Source organism: Polyodon spathula, chromosome 12 (genome assembly GCF_017654505.1).
Source record: "Polyodon spathula isolate WHYD16114869_AA chromosome 12, ASM1765450v1, whole genome shotgun sequence".
Taxonomy (NCBI): Eukaryota; Metazoa; Chordata; class Actinopteri; order Acipenseriformes; family Polyodontidae; genus Polyodon; species Polyodon spathula.
Genome location: NC_054545.1, coordinates 1,536,027 through 1,551,644, shown reverse-complemented (window position 1 = coordinate 1,551,644; position 15,618 = coordinate 1,536,027). Strand labels below are relative to the sequence as shown.

The 15,618-nt window shown below is 45.6% G+C and overlaps 3 protein-coding genes across 5 annotated transcripts in view; 2 read left to right on the top strand and 1 right to left on the bottom strand.

Moving 5' to 3' along the window:
- Positions 1–924: 924 nt before the first annotated feature.
- Positions 925–4,702, top strand: LOC121324835 (ubiquitin-like protein FUBI). 2 transcript variants are annotated; one of them, XM_041267046.1, is made up of 5 exons: positions 925–1,009; positions 2,563–2,644; positions 3,588–3,732; positions 3,889–3,944; positions 4,249–4,702. In XM_041267046.1, the coding sequence occupies exons 1-5, from the start codon at positions 948–950 to the stop codon at positions 4,372–4,374; spliced, it is 471 nt and encodes a 156-aa protein (XP_041122980.1). In that variant the 5' UTR covers positions 925–947; the 3' UTR covers positions 4,375–4,702. The 2 variants fall into 2 exon arrangements, with proteins under 2 accessions (XP_041122980.1, XP_041122981.1); XM_041267047.1 differs by having other exon boundaries at positions 934–1,005.
- Positions 4,703–5,951: 1,249 nt separating this feature from the next.
- On the bottom strand, positions 5,952–9,786 carry fkbp3 (FKBP prolyl isomerase 3). Its single transcript, XM_041265597.1, has 7 exons — positions 9,456–9,786; positions 8,730–8,831; positions 8,212–8,310; positions 7,800–7,935; positions 6,962–7,029; positions 6,466–6,563; positions 5,952–6,213 (listed from the first exon to the last, which is right to left on the bottom strand). Exons 1-7 carry the CDS (start codon positions 9,558–9,560, stop codon positions 6,159–6,161), a joined length of 663 nt encoding a protein of 220 aa, XP_041121531.1. The 5' UTR covers positions 9,561–9,786; the 3' UTR covers positions 5,952–6,158.
- A 248-nt stretch (positions 9,787–10,034) lies between these two features.
- The window catches only part of fancm (FA complementation group M), a 31,885-nt gene continuing 26,301 nt past the window's right edge, over positions 10,035–15,618 (top strand). For both annotated transcript variants that reach the window (XM_041265595.1, XM_041265594.1), the window contains exons 1-4: positions 10,035–10,910; positions 13,429–13,601; positions 14,463–14,540; positions 15,362–15,520. In XM_041265595.1, coding sequence (XP_041121529.1) covers positions 10,178–10,910; positions 13,429–13,601; positions 14,463–14,540; positions 15,362–15,520 — 1,143 coding nt within the window. In that variant the 5' untranslated portion in view covers positions 10,035–10,177. The remainder of the gene's footprint in view (positions 10,911–13,428; positions 13,602–14,462; positions 14,541–15,361; positions 15,521–15,618) is intronic.

The window sequence follows — 15,618 nt, the reverse complement described above, 5'->3', positions numbered from 1 at the left end:
AGTGTTTGTGTTTGCTTTCAAAGATCAAGTGCAATACCAATATGATCCAGGCGGGCAGTAAATGTGACAGTGACGATCCTCACAAACAGCAGCACAGGCTTGGCAGCCAATTCTGTGTAATCTAGTGGGGAGGTGGCACAGATGCAGTTTATACAGCCCTACCAGAATTGAGGGGCTTGACAGCATTTCACATGCTGTAGAAAGTGACACTTTGATTCAAATAGGTTCTGTACTGTACATTACCACAGTAACAAGTTTAATTTGGATTGAGATTGGCACTCGAAGGGGGGTTATTTATATTTTATTTTGCACAAAATACCCTTTTGACCTAACACATGAATATTGCGATAGATATATAGCTTAATGCTGCTCAAATGTTTATTAATTTTTCATCGGTTATTAGGGTGCAAGACCGAGAATTCATTTTCCTGGGAGAAGAAATCAACTAGATTATGTTATCAGTAACATAAAAACCTTGATCTGCCACTCGCTAGGAGATCTGGCTAAAGTGCAAGCAGCTTAAATAACTCAGTGCAATCTCAATCAAAAAATAAAATATTTAATAATCATTTCTGACACATTTTTCTAACGCAAAGTCTTTATAAATGTCATTTTTTGCAATAATTTTATATATTAGAAAATGAACTACCTTATCCTAACTCTCAAAATGCAATGTAAACGAACTGGACTACCATCACTGTCTGTTTTTAATGGCAAACCTCTGGCAGAAATGACATCATGAAATATATTTGAATGCAAAATAAATACACCTAAAACTTGGAATGATTATAAGTGTTTTTGTTTCGTTTTACCTAAAATGAAAAATAAAGGGAATTTACCAACTTGCAGTCGAATTACAAAACCCGAAGTCGACACAGCTGGATCGTGTGTGCAGCAATAAGCCAGTTCTGCTCAAAGCGCACAGCCCGGAGCCCTGAAACTGGCACATGCGCACACCAGAGGGGAGTCAAGCCCTTTCTCTGCTGGAGTCGCAGGCTACACACGGTGGGTGAGTTCCTCTGCGCAACCGTGCCCTTCTTTTCAGAAAAATGTGTTTAATCTGAGCGGCTAACCTTGGTAAAAATGTGCGCTCTGTTGTTGTAAACGTGTTATGTTTGTGGGGAAGTAGTTAAATGTTTACGAAACCTTTGGGTTTATTAATTCAGTGCTAAGTGGCACACGGCACCGATACGACAGTACGTACTATTTAAATAGAAGAAAACGCCGCCAGCCTCGAGTACATATTTGTAAAAGTGTTTATCTTCGCATGGTGTGGCTCCGAGTGTTGTTTTATGCATTGATTATTTTAGAAATTGCGAGAGATGCGGCGGTTTGTCCGAGTGGTGTAAGAGGCTCTGCTCCTGGTCGTGCTGCTCCGCCAGGCCGAGCACATGCGTTCATTCTCGGCGGACAGGGATTCCCCACCCTTGCATTTGTTCTGGACAGTCTAGTAAATTAGTTGTTATGGGCACCAAGTTAAAGAAAATAAAACAGTATCTTTATACCTATATAAAACAATTCGGAGCCGTCGATATAATGACCGTTTAAAGCGATGGGTACATCTCGGGTAAAACGATGTGGTTGTGTAAGCAAGCTTGTGAACCGCTGGCAGTGCGGAAGTGCGCTACGGCGGGTTACGCGGAGTGTGTTGAAGTTGCGAAAGGGAGTACATCTTTAGTAAAGTTTTGCCCCGTGGCGATAGCGGCCCCAGTGTTTGTGCATTGCCCTGGTTATGTGTTTTATACATACCGACATGCAGGCAACGCAGTTCATTCACAGCCCGTTGCTGTTCTACTGCCAGTACATTATTGGACAGATTAGCCGTTTGTTTGAGTGCTTCAGACAAGTCTTTCAGTTAAGTTGGGATGTAACTAAATTAACCAATTCATCAGTTAACAGAACTGTTTATGGAATGACGTGCGATTTTATTGAATTATAATTCTTGTGCGCATATTTGTATGCATGCTGGCTGTCTTTGAGAAGAAAATAATGTTCTTTAAGCAATGTCGGATTGTGGGAGGAGGGAGCAAAAGCTACTGCTCATTCACCTGTTCTTAATGTATTTGGTCACGGGTTCAAATCCCATCTCTACCACTGATTAGTGACCCTGAGCAAGTCACTTAACCTCCTTGTGCTCAGTCCTGTGGATGAGATGTTAAATCATTGTGCTATTGTAAGTGACTCTGCATATAATGCACAGTTCACAGCCTGCCTCTGTAAACTGCTTTGTGATGGTGGGCCACCATGAAAGGTGTTATATAAAGATATATATATATTTGAGGTTCACAGCAGAGCTGGGTGCAATTCGTTATTACAGCAACATTGTTTTGTGACATGACAACTGTGCTGCAGTAAATAAAACTACAATTTATAACTATATAATAAATAACTACACTAACATGCTTCGATTTATTATAAGTAATGAAACAATAACCACAGTACAAATACAGAAACATACTAGAGAGCTTGTAGTTTTTCAAACCAGTAGGGTCACTGAAAGTGGTTAAAAATACAAGAATAGTGATCGCTCAGCTGATTTGTGGTGCTCTTTTTCTCCTGCAGACTGACAATGCAGCTGTTTGTGCGAACACAGAGCACCCACACCTTGGAGGTGACCGGGCAGGAGACTGTCCGGGACATCAAGGTAGGCATGTGGAGCCCTCTACGGGCAGGCAACCCCACCAGGAGGAACACGCTGAACTGCTGGTCAAATCTCTCGCTCCGTGCCGGGCGCCGGGAGACGGGCCTCTCGCTCCGTGCCGGGCGCCGGGAGACGGGCCTCTCGCTCCGTGCCGGGCGCCGGGAGACGGGCCTCTCGCTCCGTGCCGGGCGCCGGGAGACGGGCCATTGCAAAACTGCACTACATTCTTTCGCTTTGGGTTAGGCCGATTTTAAATCTTAAGTTCAGTATTCAGATTCTCTCAACTGGCCCGTCACTGAAAAGCCCGGCCTGTGTTTCTACACCTGTGCTGTGACTCTGAAACGCAGTCATGTTATAGAAAGTGCATTCTAGGACTAACATGGAAGTGCTTCAGTACACGACGCAGCACTTTATCAGAGCTCGGATTCATGCATGCGTCCGGTGAGATGAAGCAGGGGCAGGAAGCTGCAGTCCCTGCTGTAGTTTTAATTGCTGTGTGTATGAGCTGCCCCACACCTTTTAGAAACGGTAGTATAAAGTGAGAGCTCCTTGAAATTGAATGGATTTTTGTGAAGGTGACTGTCAATAAGGCCCTTTGGCGGTCTGGCTAACAAAAGTGAAACTTCTGAATATTTGTCGTTTTGATGTTTGACTACAGCTCCTTTTTGGAGCAGAGTGCTTCAAGCCTGACTTTGGAGTGATCTGCTTTTAACAATGGATCTGAGAGGGGTTTATTTTATATACAAAACTGCTTCAACGTTTCACCATTCACTAGTTTACTAATGAGGCTGATTTACTGTTGGGACATGTGAGCAAGCATTGGTGACTCGGTATACAGAAACAGTATTGTATTTCCACAGTGTTGTACTTCCAGCAAGTCTCTGATATGAAGGTTGTCGTTGGTGAAACTCATTTCTTCCCTGCTCTGTGTGTGTGTGTGCTGCAGGCCCACATTGAGTCTCTGGAAGGGTTTGCTGCTGATGACCAGGTCATCCTGCTGTCCGGCACCCCTCTGGATGATGAGGCTGTCCTGGGAAACTGTGGAGTCACTGAGCAGTGCACTCTGGAAGTGACCGCCAGGCTGCTGGGAGGTGGGTGTCTCTCTGTCTCGCTCTCTCCTCGCTGGCAGAAGTAGCAGTGACCCACATAGGGTCATGTATCGCAGCTTACTGTAAAATCTATATAGCTGTGATCCACAAAGGGTCTTGTATTGCTGTTTTAATTCTCGCTTCACTTTCTCTCCCCAGGCAAGGTCCACGGTTCCTTGGCTCGTGCTGGCAAAGTCAGAGGACAGACACCAAAGGTAAGTGAAGATTTAACCAGGTGAACGTCTGGTGTTAATGTGAAAATAAGCATATGAGCTTATCTGTAACTACGGAGACGCTCGCTAACCCTGTGAGGTTTGCTTAAATGAGTCAGGTTAGGGCTGTTCTTTTTTGTTCACATTGTGATCTAAAAATATACAGATGATTTTAAACATAATATTAAAGCGGACAAATGTGCCGATTGTGAAGTCCGTGCTTGCTGTGAAGGAAGTGCAGCCTGTAAAGACGACCTCCTTATTTGTGCTTGTTTTGATTTAATGAACTTGTTTCATTTCCCACAAGGTGGACAAGCAAGAGAAGAAGAAGAAGAAGACGGGGCGTGCCAAGCGTCGTATCCAGTACAACCGTCGCTTCGTGAACGTGGTCCCCACCTTCGGCAAGAAGAAGGGACCCAACTCCAACTCCTAAACATGCCCAGGCCGACGGAACGGCTCTCCTCTGGGGAGATGCAGAACAGACCCAGCCCACTGCAATGGGCCCTTCCTTCCTTTCTGTTTTAGTCTATCTGATCCTCTCTCTGCAGTAATTTACCTGCTCAGTTCAAATTTAACAGGAGTGTAGAGCACTAAATTTAGACACTTTTACATTTTCTCCAGTAGATTCAGTATCTTTGCTGTTGCCGTTTCGTGTTAAATTAACATGGGGAAGGATCTGAAGCAAAGAGCCACATGCCAGGCTTGCCTGCAATTGTACTTTGAGAAGAATTTAATAAAACACACAACTTATCACCTGGAAATGTGTTTCTTTATTTCTTTTAAGGGCAAGGTGATTTGAAACTATAAATTGCAAAGAAGTAGTGTCAGTCCTGCTGCCTGTTGATTTGCTGTTTGTGTGATTGGGGCAGGACTGTAACAGGAAGAAATTACATCAAGAGAAACTTAACCACAAGATTAAATAAGAAAGCGTGCGGGGGTGAATGGAAAGTTCCCTCACGACGACATTGGACTGGGGTTGGCGTGTGTTTTGTTTTAAAATTTAGTTGCCATTTCTGATCATTTTCTCCCTATTTAGAGTAGTTAATTATTTTAGGCACTGCTACCCATCGCCCTGCTGACTCGGGAGCGATGAAAACAAACACAAGCTGTTCTCCGAAGCACATGCTGTCAGCTGACTGCTGCTTTTCACACTGCAGGCCCACCATGCACCCCCCTCTAAGCTACAGCGTCTGAGAACCAGGCAGCTTACAGGCACGCCTGCAGGCGCCCGGCCAGACTACAGGGGTCACTGGGTGTGCTGTGAGCGGAGGACACCCTGGCTGACCTAAGCCCTCCCCAAGCTCGTTGTTCTTCTACAGTACAAATGTTACAGTTTTAATTATGAAAGCCCCCCTGCCCCCTGGTGCTGGCGATGCAACTGGCATTTTCCAGACAGCAGATTTGTGCAGCATGTCATTCCCCTTGAGATTCAAATAAATCCACTCTTCTATGTTCAGACACTGGTAATAATTAAAAACAATACCACTTCTCTAGAATACAGGATGTAGAATCGATCAATGCTGAGGGAATGTATTCTTGATACCCCCCCCCCCCCCCCCCTCTCCCCCACATACAAGGCATTGCATTCCTTCCAGGGCAGTTCCAGCAATTCAATACAAAAGTGACTCCTTTTCATCTGATCACATTATAGCTGGACACCAGTTCTGATGTTCAGTAGATCTTCGTAACAATTGCTTAGTCTTGCTCAGTGATGGTAGTGTTAGCATTTGGATGAAAATGACAGTGGAGGATCCTATACGTCATGGTGTGAGAAGGGGCGTCATGAACTCCATGACCCGCACTTACAAAACCGCAGGTCCCAAGTCTTCACACTGGATTGTTCTTGTTTTAGTAGAGCATTGAAGGGTTTGAATATCACTGAGGACGTTTCAGCTTTTGTTCTGAGGCCAATCACATAAACTTGTAATTTGCACCTTGAGACTTCTTGTGAAGGTGCTATATATGAAATGTACTGTTAATCTCAAGAATGACAACACAAGGAAGATACGCTGATTTCATCAAAGCAGTTTATTTATTGCAGTGCAAATAATCAGTAACAAAAACAAACAGAAATACAGGTTTAATGCCTGCACTTCCAAACTCGACAATGCTGTAACCCAGCGCTTTCATTACAGGCTCCCTTATGAAATGCAGTAACAGGATCTTCACGAAACACAGCTGCGCTCCAGGCTTCGTATAGCCACAAGGATTCCTTTGTTAATCGATGGAAACCAACTCCACTTCAAAAATGAGATTGGCATTCGGCGGGATTCTGTTATTGAAAAGGTTAAGGAAAAACAACATACAAACTAGCAATGCAGGTGAAACTGCCAGCACTGGCACCATGCTGACTGTCACACTCTTACTGCAAGGCAGTTTCACCCACTGCAGGCTTTACTATGAGCTTGGTCAGCCACAGTGTAGAAGTAATACGTCATTAAAATCGGAGTAAAAGCAGGACTGGATCAAACTGCTTTGCAACGGGATTCTCCTTGCCCTTCCTGGAAATCAGTGAAAAGGATACTTGGCATCGGGCAGCCCCTTCCTCCCGTAGGCCCATTCGGACTGGATCTCCAGGCGGGCTTTCTCTCCTTTACTCATGGTCAGCACGGCCTCGTCCCACTGCAGAGGGGCAAACAGAAGCCAGCGGGTGAGTTCAGGAGACTGCACAGAGGTGCACTAGTTCACATCCCGCAGACACACTGGGGCGCATCTCAAGGAAACAGCCAACGGTGCGATTAATGGAGGCAGCACAGTACATGCTGTCAGCACCACAGCGGAACCGTGAAACTGGTCAACCTACAGCTTAGAAAAGAAAAGCACCAAGTTCTGACGACTACAGAGTTTGAGATACACAAAACCATCTTCGTGAATACCCTTACAAAAGTTTCAACACTTTGGGAACCCGACAAATGAAAACAATTTCTCAAGAGCTTTAACAACCGAAGAACAAACATGTCAGCTACAAGCGAACTGAAGGACTGGGATTACTGAAGGACTTTCATCCTTTCTTCACTTACCCCTCTTATAACTCTTCCAAGTCCAACCTTAAAAGAGAAAGGCCTGGACTGCTTTTTCTTCTTGGCTGCTGCAAGGACAAAAATCAAACCATCCTGTAAGAGTCATGAACACAGACTCACTCCACGCAGGATCAGACTGAGCAGCTCTAAATGAGATGCATTCAGTAATATTACACAGAAAATCATCACAAAAATGCTGGACAGGCTCTCAAAGCACCTCCTCCCCCAATCAATACTGACCCATTAAGGGGTCAGTACACTAGGTAAATATTCCTGTACCGCTCTACAGCACGTTCCTGCGTGCGTTGGACAGTACTGTGTTAGGGTTACCACACTTCACTAGGGAAATACTCCTGTGTTGTAGAGCGGTACATTCCCCTGTGTGCGCTGGAGGGTACAGTGTAGGGTTAACACAAGACTCCATGTACACTAGGACAGTTTGAGACATTCTGGTAAGCGTAGGCCTGCTGTGAAAGGTACCAGAGACAGATGAAACATACCAGAATGCATTGCCATGCGAGCTGAAAAGCCTGCACTGTCCTAGTGTACATGGGAGTCATATGAGAACCATATACTGTGTCTACAGAAACAAACACACCTGCATTCTACCTTGAGAAACAGATCTCCGGTCACTTTTTACCCGTGGCCAATCGGGAGAGATTCTCTGAGAAGGTCATGGCTGGGTCAGCTGCTGACGTTGGATAGGGAGTGATTAAGTGGCACCGAGGCGCTGGCACGTCCCTAGTCGTCCCCGGGCACCCGCTCATGTTAAACTGGGATTCTGTAGTACAGGGCAGTAGCCCCAGGGAGGGGTCCGGTCACCCTATGTTCAGCTTACATGTGGTCACATTAGAGTCAAAGACAGTCCCGTCCTCCAGGGTGCCCACGTACCAGCAGCCCACAGCCTCGCCCTTCTTTGGGAAGTTCTTCTTGTCTCCTTTCTTCAGCACATATTTAGTGTATTTAGGAGGACCCTTTTTAAAAAAAAAAAAAAAAAGAATTAGTAATCAATAGGCAAGGATGGTCTCCCATTGCATAGCAGTTTGATCCATTCCTGGTTTTACTAGGAGTTTAAGAAGACACACACAGGCCTGTTACCTCTAAACAGTGGCTAGTCAAACTGGTTGTAAAACCTGGAATGGGTGAAGCTGCTATGCAACAGGAGTCTTATTTACATCCCTGATGGGGGCAGTGCAGACGGACTGTTCATACCTGAGATGCGATACAGCTCAGTTAACGAGGAATCTCACCTCGTTCACAACCTCCTCTGGTTTAGTTTCCTTCTCTTCAATCTTGACAGCCTTGACCTGCTCCGTGACCTTCTCAAGCGGGTCTGTGCCTTTAAATCTCTGGATACAGAACGATACACAGCGGGAAATGAACACACACACCCCCACACACAGAGGGCATGGCCCGTGCCTTTAAATCTCTGGATACAGAACCACACAGCAGGAAATTAACACACACACACAGAGGGCATGGCCCGTGTGGAGCTTTCTGCAAAATCCTCGCTTCTAACAGTTACCAGTGTAGCCCTTTATAGATGCTACTCTCTATATAAAACAACATGTTCAACACTAACAAGTAACTAATTAACACAGCTTGTGTCTAAACAAAGGGACATGCATTCAGGTATGATTGTATTAGAGGAGGGCTTTTCTGTTTTCAGAGTGCTCTTCACTGGAAGGTTACTTGGCAGCAGTCTGCAGTTCTGTGCGATATGCAAACACGTCATCGGTAAACCCGTTCCTTTTCAGAACCCCCTTACCTTGCTCTCGAAGAGGTTGCTGTAGGCTGCAATCAGCTGCTCCTTCTTGGCGGTCTTGGAAACGTTTTTGATGTTTCCCATAAGCTTATGCTCTGCCAGAAACTGAACAAGGAGACAGGACAGACAGATCAAGGAGGGGTATCGTCTAAGCTGTAGTTTACTGAAACTAATAATCAATCACAGTGGTGACTGGAATCGTCACGAATATTAACAGCACGAAATGCAGTAACTAGAGGAAGCCAACACTCCCCCCCACAATAATCACAAGAACCCGCACAGATTCTCCTGGCTGCAGCGTGTTCGGTGTTTCGTATTACCAGAGACACAGTCTACCTCCGGGAAGAAGAGCCACAGAGGCTGCTGCCAGAGAAAAGGGTCAGATTCACTTTGGCCTCAAGTACTAAAAGTGTTTATACGCTATGTATAAAATAGGAAGAATAAAAACGCTTTTATATTAATTCTGTAATAAACTGCGTAGAACCGCGAAACTACTACTTTTATACTCAATGTGTGTGTGTGTGTGTATCGTATGCAAAATTTCAATTACAAAGTGTATCAAATAAACGACTATTAACTTCGTCACATCGTGTGACTTGCACAACGCACGATGCTGGGTGGAACACGCATTTTGCAGGGACAGCAAAGAAGGCGCCCTGCGTGAGACAAAGAACCGCAGACCGCGACAAAATGATTACTAAGACCGTGCAAAATGTTCTGTACACCTACCGAGTCGGCGCCATGGTCCTGCAAGAATTTTATAATGTCTTTCTTGGCGAGATCGTCACTTTTGAGTTGCTCATCGCTCCATTCCCGTGCTAGCTCAGCGGCCATCTTCACACTGTAACTGCGCTCTGAGCTTGAGCCGGGCTGCTGCAGGAAAACAGCGGGGCGGGAGGCGGGGCGAGGGCGCCACTGGAGCCTTCTGGGTCGGTTCGGATTATTGATTAATTAGTTTGATTTTTTAGCACAAACTAAAGTTGTTTCATTTTTGCAAGCAGACAGAAGTCGCTAACATGTTTCTATGTAACCTACAGTAGCTAATGTATTTTTAATTACTTGATAATTATACTTAATTAATTGACTAAACATAATAATTCACCCGGATAATCAGGTCTTGTAATGGAATGATGCATTTTGTTTTCGCGCTTGTTTTAATTGCAAAGCGCACCCTCCAGCTGCTTGGTGTTTCTGCAGCTTTGCGCGGCGGGGCAGCTTATCCGTGAAATAATTCTCACCTCAGCCAATCAGATCGAGCAGAGCGGTCCCGACCTTTAACCCGACAGCGCCGCTTTAAAATTGAAAACACGGCGGTGCGGAACCGGGCAGCACTGCACCAACCAGGCGCGGCTTCATTTGCGTGCTTTACTGTTAAAGAAAAAAAATGTCCATCTCTTTCACAAGCTGACTGATACATTTCCACTCACAGGCGGGCATTTCACTGTGTAAATATGAGCGCTGGGAAGCAGAGGACCTTATTCCAGACTTGGGGTACCCGTGTGCCCCAAAACCAGGGTCATTCCGCGCCGCCAACGACAGGCAACGACGTGCACGCAAAAAGAAAAGCAAGCAGCAGCGACAGTGGTGCTAAAAACAAGAATAACAGCAACAACAACGCCTTGAAAACTAAGCCTGCGCCAGCGCTGCTGTGCCGGAATCCGCTCTGGGGGGAGATCGGTTCTCGCACAGCGGGGGACACTGTCACTGCCGCCGGCACCGACGGTGGGTTTGAAGATGACAGTGACGACGATCTGATGCTGGTTGCGGTTTACGAAGCCGAAAAGAGCTTGGATGCGTCCGGAACCGGCGATCTGCGCACGGGAAAGCCACCGCCAGAAGCGGCAGCCCTGCCACAAAAAACGGGCAATGCGCCGATCGCCATTGAAAACTTGCCTGGGTTTGACATCTCCTCCGCCGATGTCTGGATCTATCCCACCAACTACCCCGTCAGGGATTACCAGTTCAGTATTTCCCAGGCCGCTCTGTTTCAGAACACGCTGGTGTGTCTGCCCACAGGGCTGGGGAAGACGTTCATTGCCGCCGTGGTGATGTATAACTTCTACCGGTGGTACCCGTCTGGCAAGATCGTATTTTTGGCTCCTACTAAACCCCTGGTGGCCCAGCAGATCGAAGCCTGCTACAAGGTGATGGGGATCCCACAGGAGCACATGGCTGAAATGACCGGTAACCTGGCTTGATATTTTGCTAATTTTCACACAGTGCCATTGAGCAGCCCCTGTACTTCAGGGATGGGAGTAACAGTCCTACTGCACAGCAGTTGCGTCCGTTTCAGGTTTTAATGCAAGCTTGATTAGCCGCAGTGTATAGGTATTAAGCTCGGGTGCATCTGATTAAACGTCTAGTAAAACAAGGAATGGATCACACTGCTATTCAGTGGGAGTCTGATTTCCACCCTGAGCTTGATTTGCTGGTTAGACCGAGCCACTGATCCATCTAGAACACCTGACACGTGCGCTGCCACCCTGCTGTCTGACTTTAAACGACACACAGATTATTATCTTTTACTGGAAGTGACTTTAACTCTGTCCAGCTCCACAATGCTGTGCTTCCAGAGATGTTTCAAAGTTAAGGAAACTTGTCAGGGGATGAAGTTAAACCAAGCACCCTCTAACCCTTTGCTACTCTTAGTGACCATGCAGAATGCTGCTTCTCTCCAGCAGGTGTCAGTGGTACTCCAGGCATCCGTAGACCTGACCGTTTACACATCAAACCGAGTACATAGCAGATTACGCTGTTTTAGGTTTTTCTCAAGTTTAATTAGATATGCATAGATAAACTCTGGTTTGTGTAATGTGCATAATAAAAAGCAAAACGTGCTTCTGTAAATCAGAGTGAGGGATACAGGGATGGAAACAAGACTCCCATTGCATACTGTAACAGTTTGAGCTCTCTCTGTTTGTTTGAGTTTAATGAGACACTCCTGAGCTTGTTCGCTGTACACTGGGGCTAATCAAGCTTGTATTAAAACCTGGAATGGGTGATACTGCTGTGCAATAGGACTCCTATTTCCATCCCTGGGTCTGTCCCAGTGTGGTCCAGTGGTTAAAGTCCAGCGCTTGTAATCGGAAGCACACCTGTTCACATCCCACCTCTGCCATTGACTGACTCACCATGTGTGACCCTGAGCAAGTCACTTACCCTCCCTGTGCTCCCTCCTGTGGATGAGATGTTAAATCAGTGTCCTATTGTAAGTGACTCTTCATATAATGCACAGTTCAAGCCTACCTCTGTAAAGCGCTTTGTGATGGTGGGTCACCATGAAAGGCAATGTATTAAAAAAAAAATCATATTATATATTTACACTTATGTACTTTTGAAATGGACAGGGCTCATTTGTACAATGTTACTGTGTCAGGTATTCTAGCTGAACCAGCACCCTATGAATAACTCTTAATGAGCTGTAAAACTTCCACCTGTCTGAAGCTCAGTGTAGATACAATACTGTCCTCACCTCTCCAGTACTGCTTCATGCAAAACTTCAACCTGTCTGAAGCTCAGTGTAGATACAATACTGTCCTCACCTCTCCAGTACTGCTTCATGCAAAACTTCAACCTGTCTGCAGCTCATTGTAGATACAATACTGTCCTCACCTCTCCAGTACTGCTTCATGCAAAACTTCAACCTGTCTGAAGCTCATTGTAGATACAATACTGTCCTCACCTCTCCAGTACTGCTTCATGCAAAACTTCAACCTGTCTGAAGCTCATTGTAGATACAATACTGTCCTCACCTCTCCAGTACTGCTTCATGCAAAACTTCCACCTGTCTGAAGCTCATTGTAGATACAATACTGTCCTCACCTGAGTACTGCTTCATGCAAAACTTCCACCTGTCTGAAGCTCAGTGTAGATACAATACTGTCCTCACCTCTCCAGTACTGCTTCATGCAAAACTTCCACCTGTCTGAAGCTCATTGTAGATACAATACTGTCCTCACCTCTCCAGTACTGCTTCATGCAAAACTTCCACCTGTCTGAAGCTCAGTGTAGATACAATACTGTCCTCACCTGTCCAGTACTGCTTCATGCAAAGCTTCAACCTGTCTGAAGCTCATTGTAGATACAATACTGTCCTCACCTGTCCAGTACTGCTTCATGCAAAACTTCCACCTGTCTGAAGCTCAGTGTAGATACAATACTGTCCTCACCTCTCCAGTACTGCTTCATGCAAAACTTCCACCTGTCTGAAGCTCAGTGTAGATACAATACTGTCCTCACCTGTCCAGTACTGCTTCATGCAAAGCTTCTACCTGTCTCGTTGGCCTTTATCCTGGTAACAGCAGCACCTTCAAGGCCCCTCTTTTGAAGGGCGTGCGTTTGCCTGGGGGTTTGTTCAGGAGGCACGAATGCATGTTCTGTTTATTGGTGTGCTGGAATGGGTTGGAAACCTTCACAGATACCCCATTCATAGGCAACCCAGGCCATTCTCAAGTAGAGACACCAGGGAGTTCTACAAAATGAGTTCTGCCAAGGTTCTGCCAATGTTAACGAACACAGAACACATTGGAAATTCAGAGCCCTTTTAAATGTTTAACTGGTCTAGCGTGGGCTGTGCTTGTTGAGATAGGACAGAGATCACTGCACAAGCAGCACATGAATTGTATAACCAGGTTCACTTTGTCTACCCATTTCTTCATTGTGCCGCTGTGTTCCCTGTCTGACAATCCCGCTATCTCCTCAGGAAGCACGCAGGCGCTGAGCCGCAGGGAGCTCTGGAGCCAGAGGAGAGTCTTCTTCCTGACCCCGCAGGTCATGGTGAATGACCTGTCCCGAGAGGCCTGCCCTGCCGTCCAGATCAAGTGTGTGGTGTTTGACGAGGCTCACAAGGCTCTGGGTAACCACGCGTACTGCCAGGTACTGCCACTGAGAAGAGCAACCGCAATCCATGCTGAAGGAACATTAGAAATGTGAATCATAGGGGTGCAACGATTCGTTGTGAGTCGATGAGTCCTTCTGCTTTCTTTACGTGATACATAGTGTCATAATAGAGCTGTGTGTGTATCGTTATACAAGACCAAAGGCACAGCGAGTGGGTCTGGAGTGGAGAGGTGTGCTTTATAGTTGGGATGAATGCATACTCTCTCATTTGCTTTTGCTCCTTTTTAACAAAGGGATCATTTGCTCTTCTTATGCATCATACAAGCAGCACCAGAACTGTCGCATGTATTGTTATGCTTTTCACATGGTGATCTGCGTATCGCAATACGTGTCGTGACATCAAATAAAAATGAACCAAAGTGTTATTATCAGGAGCTGGACCCAATCATACATTTGACATACTTTTCATCAAACATGGCCATCTGGACCCACGTGTGCTCCATTGGATTCAGAACAGGGCCAGAATATTGAGTGGAAATAATCAAGATTTCTAGGGCAGTGCTATTGAAATAAATGGATGGGGTCAATAGTTACAGCCAGGTTTGATATCAATTCATGTTTCTCAATTCTATTTCTAATTCCTTTTTAAAATTCATTTCCAATTCCCTTTTAATCAATCCTAACACCTCATTATTGATCAAAATTGCAACAAGCAGTATTCTGTTAAAATGAGCTTCTCACTGTGGCAAAAAATGACTGAAGTTGAATTCGCTGTTAGTCCATTAAACTGGCTTACAATGAAAGCAGGAACAATTATGGCTCTAAAACATCAATTCCAATTTGGAATTGGAATCGGACCTCCGCTCAGCCCTGGTTACTTGTCTGTGTTGCTTGCAGGTCGTCAGGGAGCTGGGTAACCACACCAGGCAGTTCAGAGTCCTGGCTTTAAGTGCCACACCGGGCAGCGACGCACGGGTGAGTGAAGGGTACGCACACGCAGCATACTGGAAATGCATTTCATTCTGCCCTTTTCAACACACAGAAAGAGTGTGTGTGTTCTGCAGTGCATTAGCAAGCGTGCTGCCGACGACACTGCTAAGGGGCCCCCATTGAAGTCCTCTCTCAGTGCTGTCTGTTTTCCTCACACTCAAGGAGACACGGGCTGAAACGCTTGCTCTCTGCAGGACCAAGCTTCTTACATTGTTGAACACTGCTGAGCTGTAGCATACCTGTTGCAGTAGCTCTTCGCATGAAGAATGCTGTTCAGTGCACCAGCCCTGCCATTAATTAGAACAGCGAGACCTGGGGTGCAGGCACCGTGGGTACAGGGCTGTGGGTCGACACTGCCTTACGTTGCACAGGCCTGCTGCTCCGGTTCATTCTATAAACATGCAGTACCACACAATCCACTTGAGTTTCTTTCATTAAAATAGAAATCCCTTTGAGGCTCTTTTCTGAATTTCTTTGTAGTTTTATGTTAGCAGTGTAAACTTTCATATTCAGCTATCATATCGTATCTAATAAGTATATATACATGTGTGTGTATCACTCTCTTTCTGTGTGTGTGTGTGTGTGTTTATATATATATATATATATATATATATATATATTATATATATATATATATATATATATGTGTGTGTGTGTGTGTCTTGTCTATTATATTGTGCCTTTGAACACCTTGTATTGGTACAGTACACTTCTTGTGTGTTGTGGCTTGCATGTATGTATGTATTTTGCAAGCCGATGGATTTTGAGTACAGCTCCTAATAGAAATTGTTGTTTTTTCCGGGCAGGCAGTACAGCAGGTGATCTCTAACCTGCTGGTCTCCCACATCGAGCTGCGTTCAGAGGAGTGCCCCGATATCCAGGCCTACTCACACCAGCGCAGCGTGGAGAAGTTTGTGGTGCCTCTAGGGGAGGGGCTGAAGGCACATCAGAACAAGTATCTACAGGTAGGGCTCAGTATGATGGGACTGGTTGGGTCCGCTGCTGTATTTTCAAGCTTGGGTTGTCTGTTTGTTTTCTGTTTTTTTTATCTAGTTCTAGATCG

Bases quoted from the DNA above. Each gene is read 5' to 3' on its own strand.
- fkbp3 (XM_041265597.1), bottom strand. From the start codon at position 9,560: ATGGCCGCTGAGCTAGCACGGGAATGGAGCGATGAGCAACTCAAAAGT. The intron at 8,832-9,455 runs GTAGGTGTACAG...CTCCTTGTTCAG, and splicing joins AGGACCATGGCGCCGACTCG to TTTCTGGCAGAGCATAAGCT. The intron at 6,214-6,465 runs GTATCCTTTTCA...TTTCAATAACAG, and splicing joins AAGGGGCTGCCCGATGCCAA to AATCCCGCCGAATGCCAATC.
- LOC121324835 (XM_041267046.1), top strand. From the start codon at position 948: ATGCGCACACCAGAGGGGAGTCAAGCCCTTTCTCTGCTGGAGTCGCAG. The intron at 1,010-2,562 runs GTGAGTTCCTCT...TTTCTCCTGCAG, and splicing joins TCGCAGGCTACACACGGTGG to ACTGACAATGCAGCTGTTTG. The intron at 3,733-3,888 runs GTGGGTGTCTCT...TTCTCTCCCCAG, and splicing joins GACCGCCAGGCTGCTGGGAG to GCAAGGTCCACGGTTCCTTG.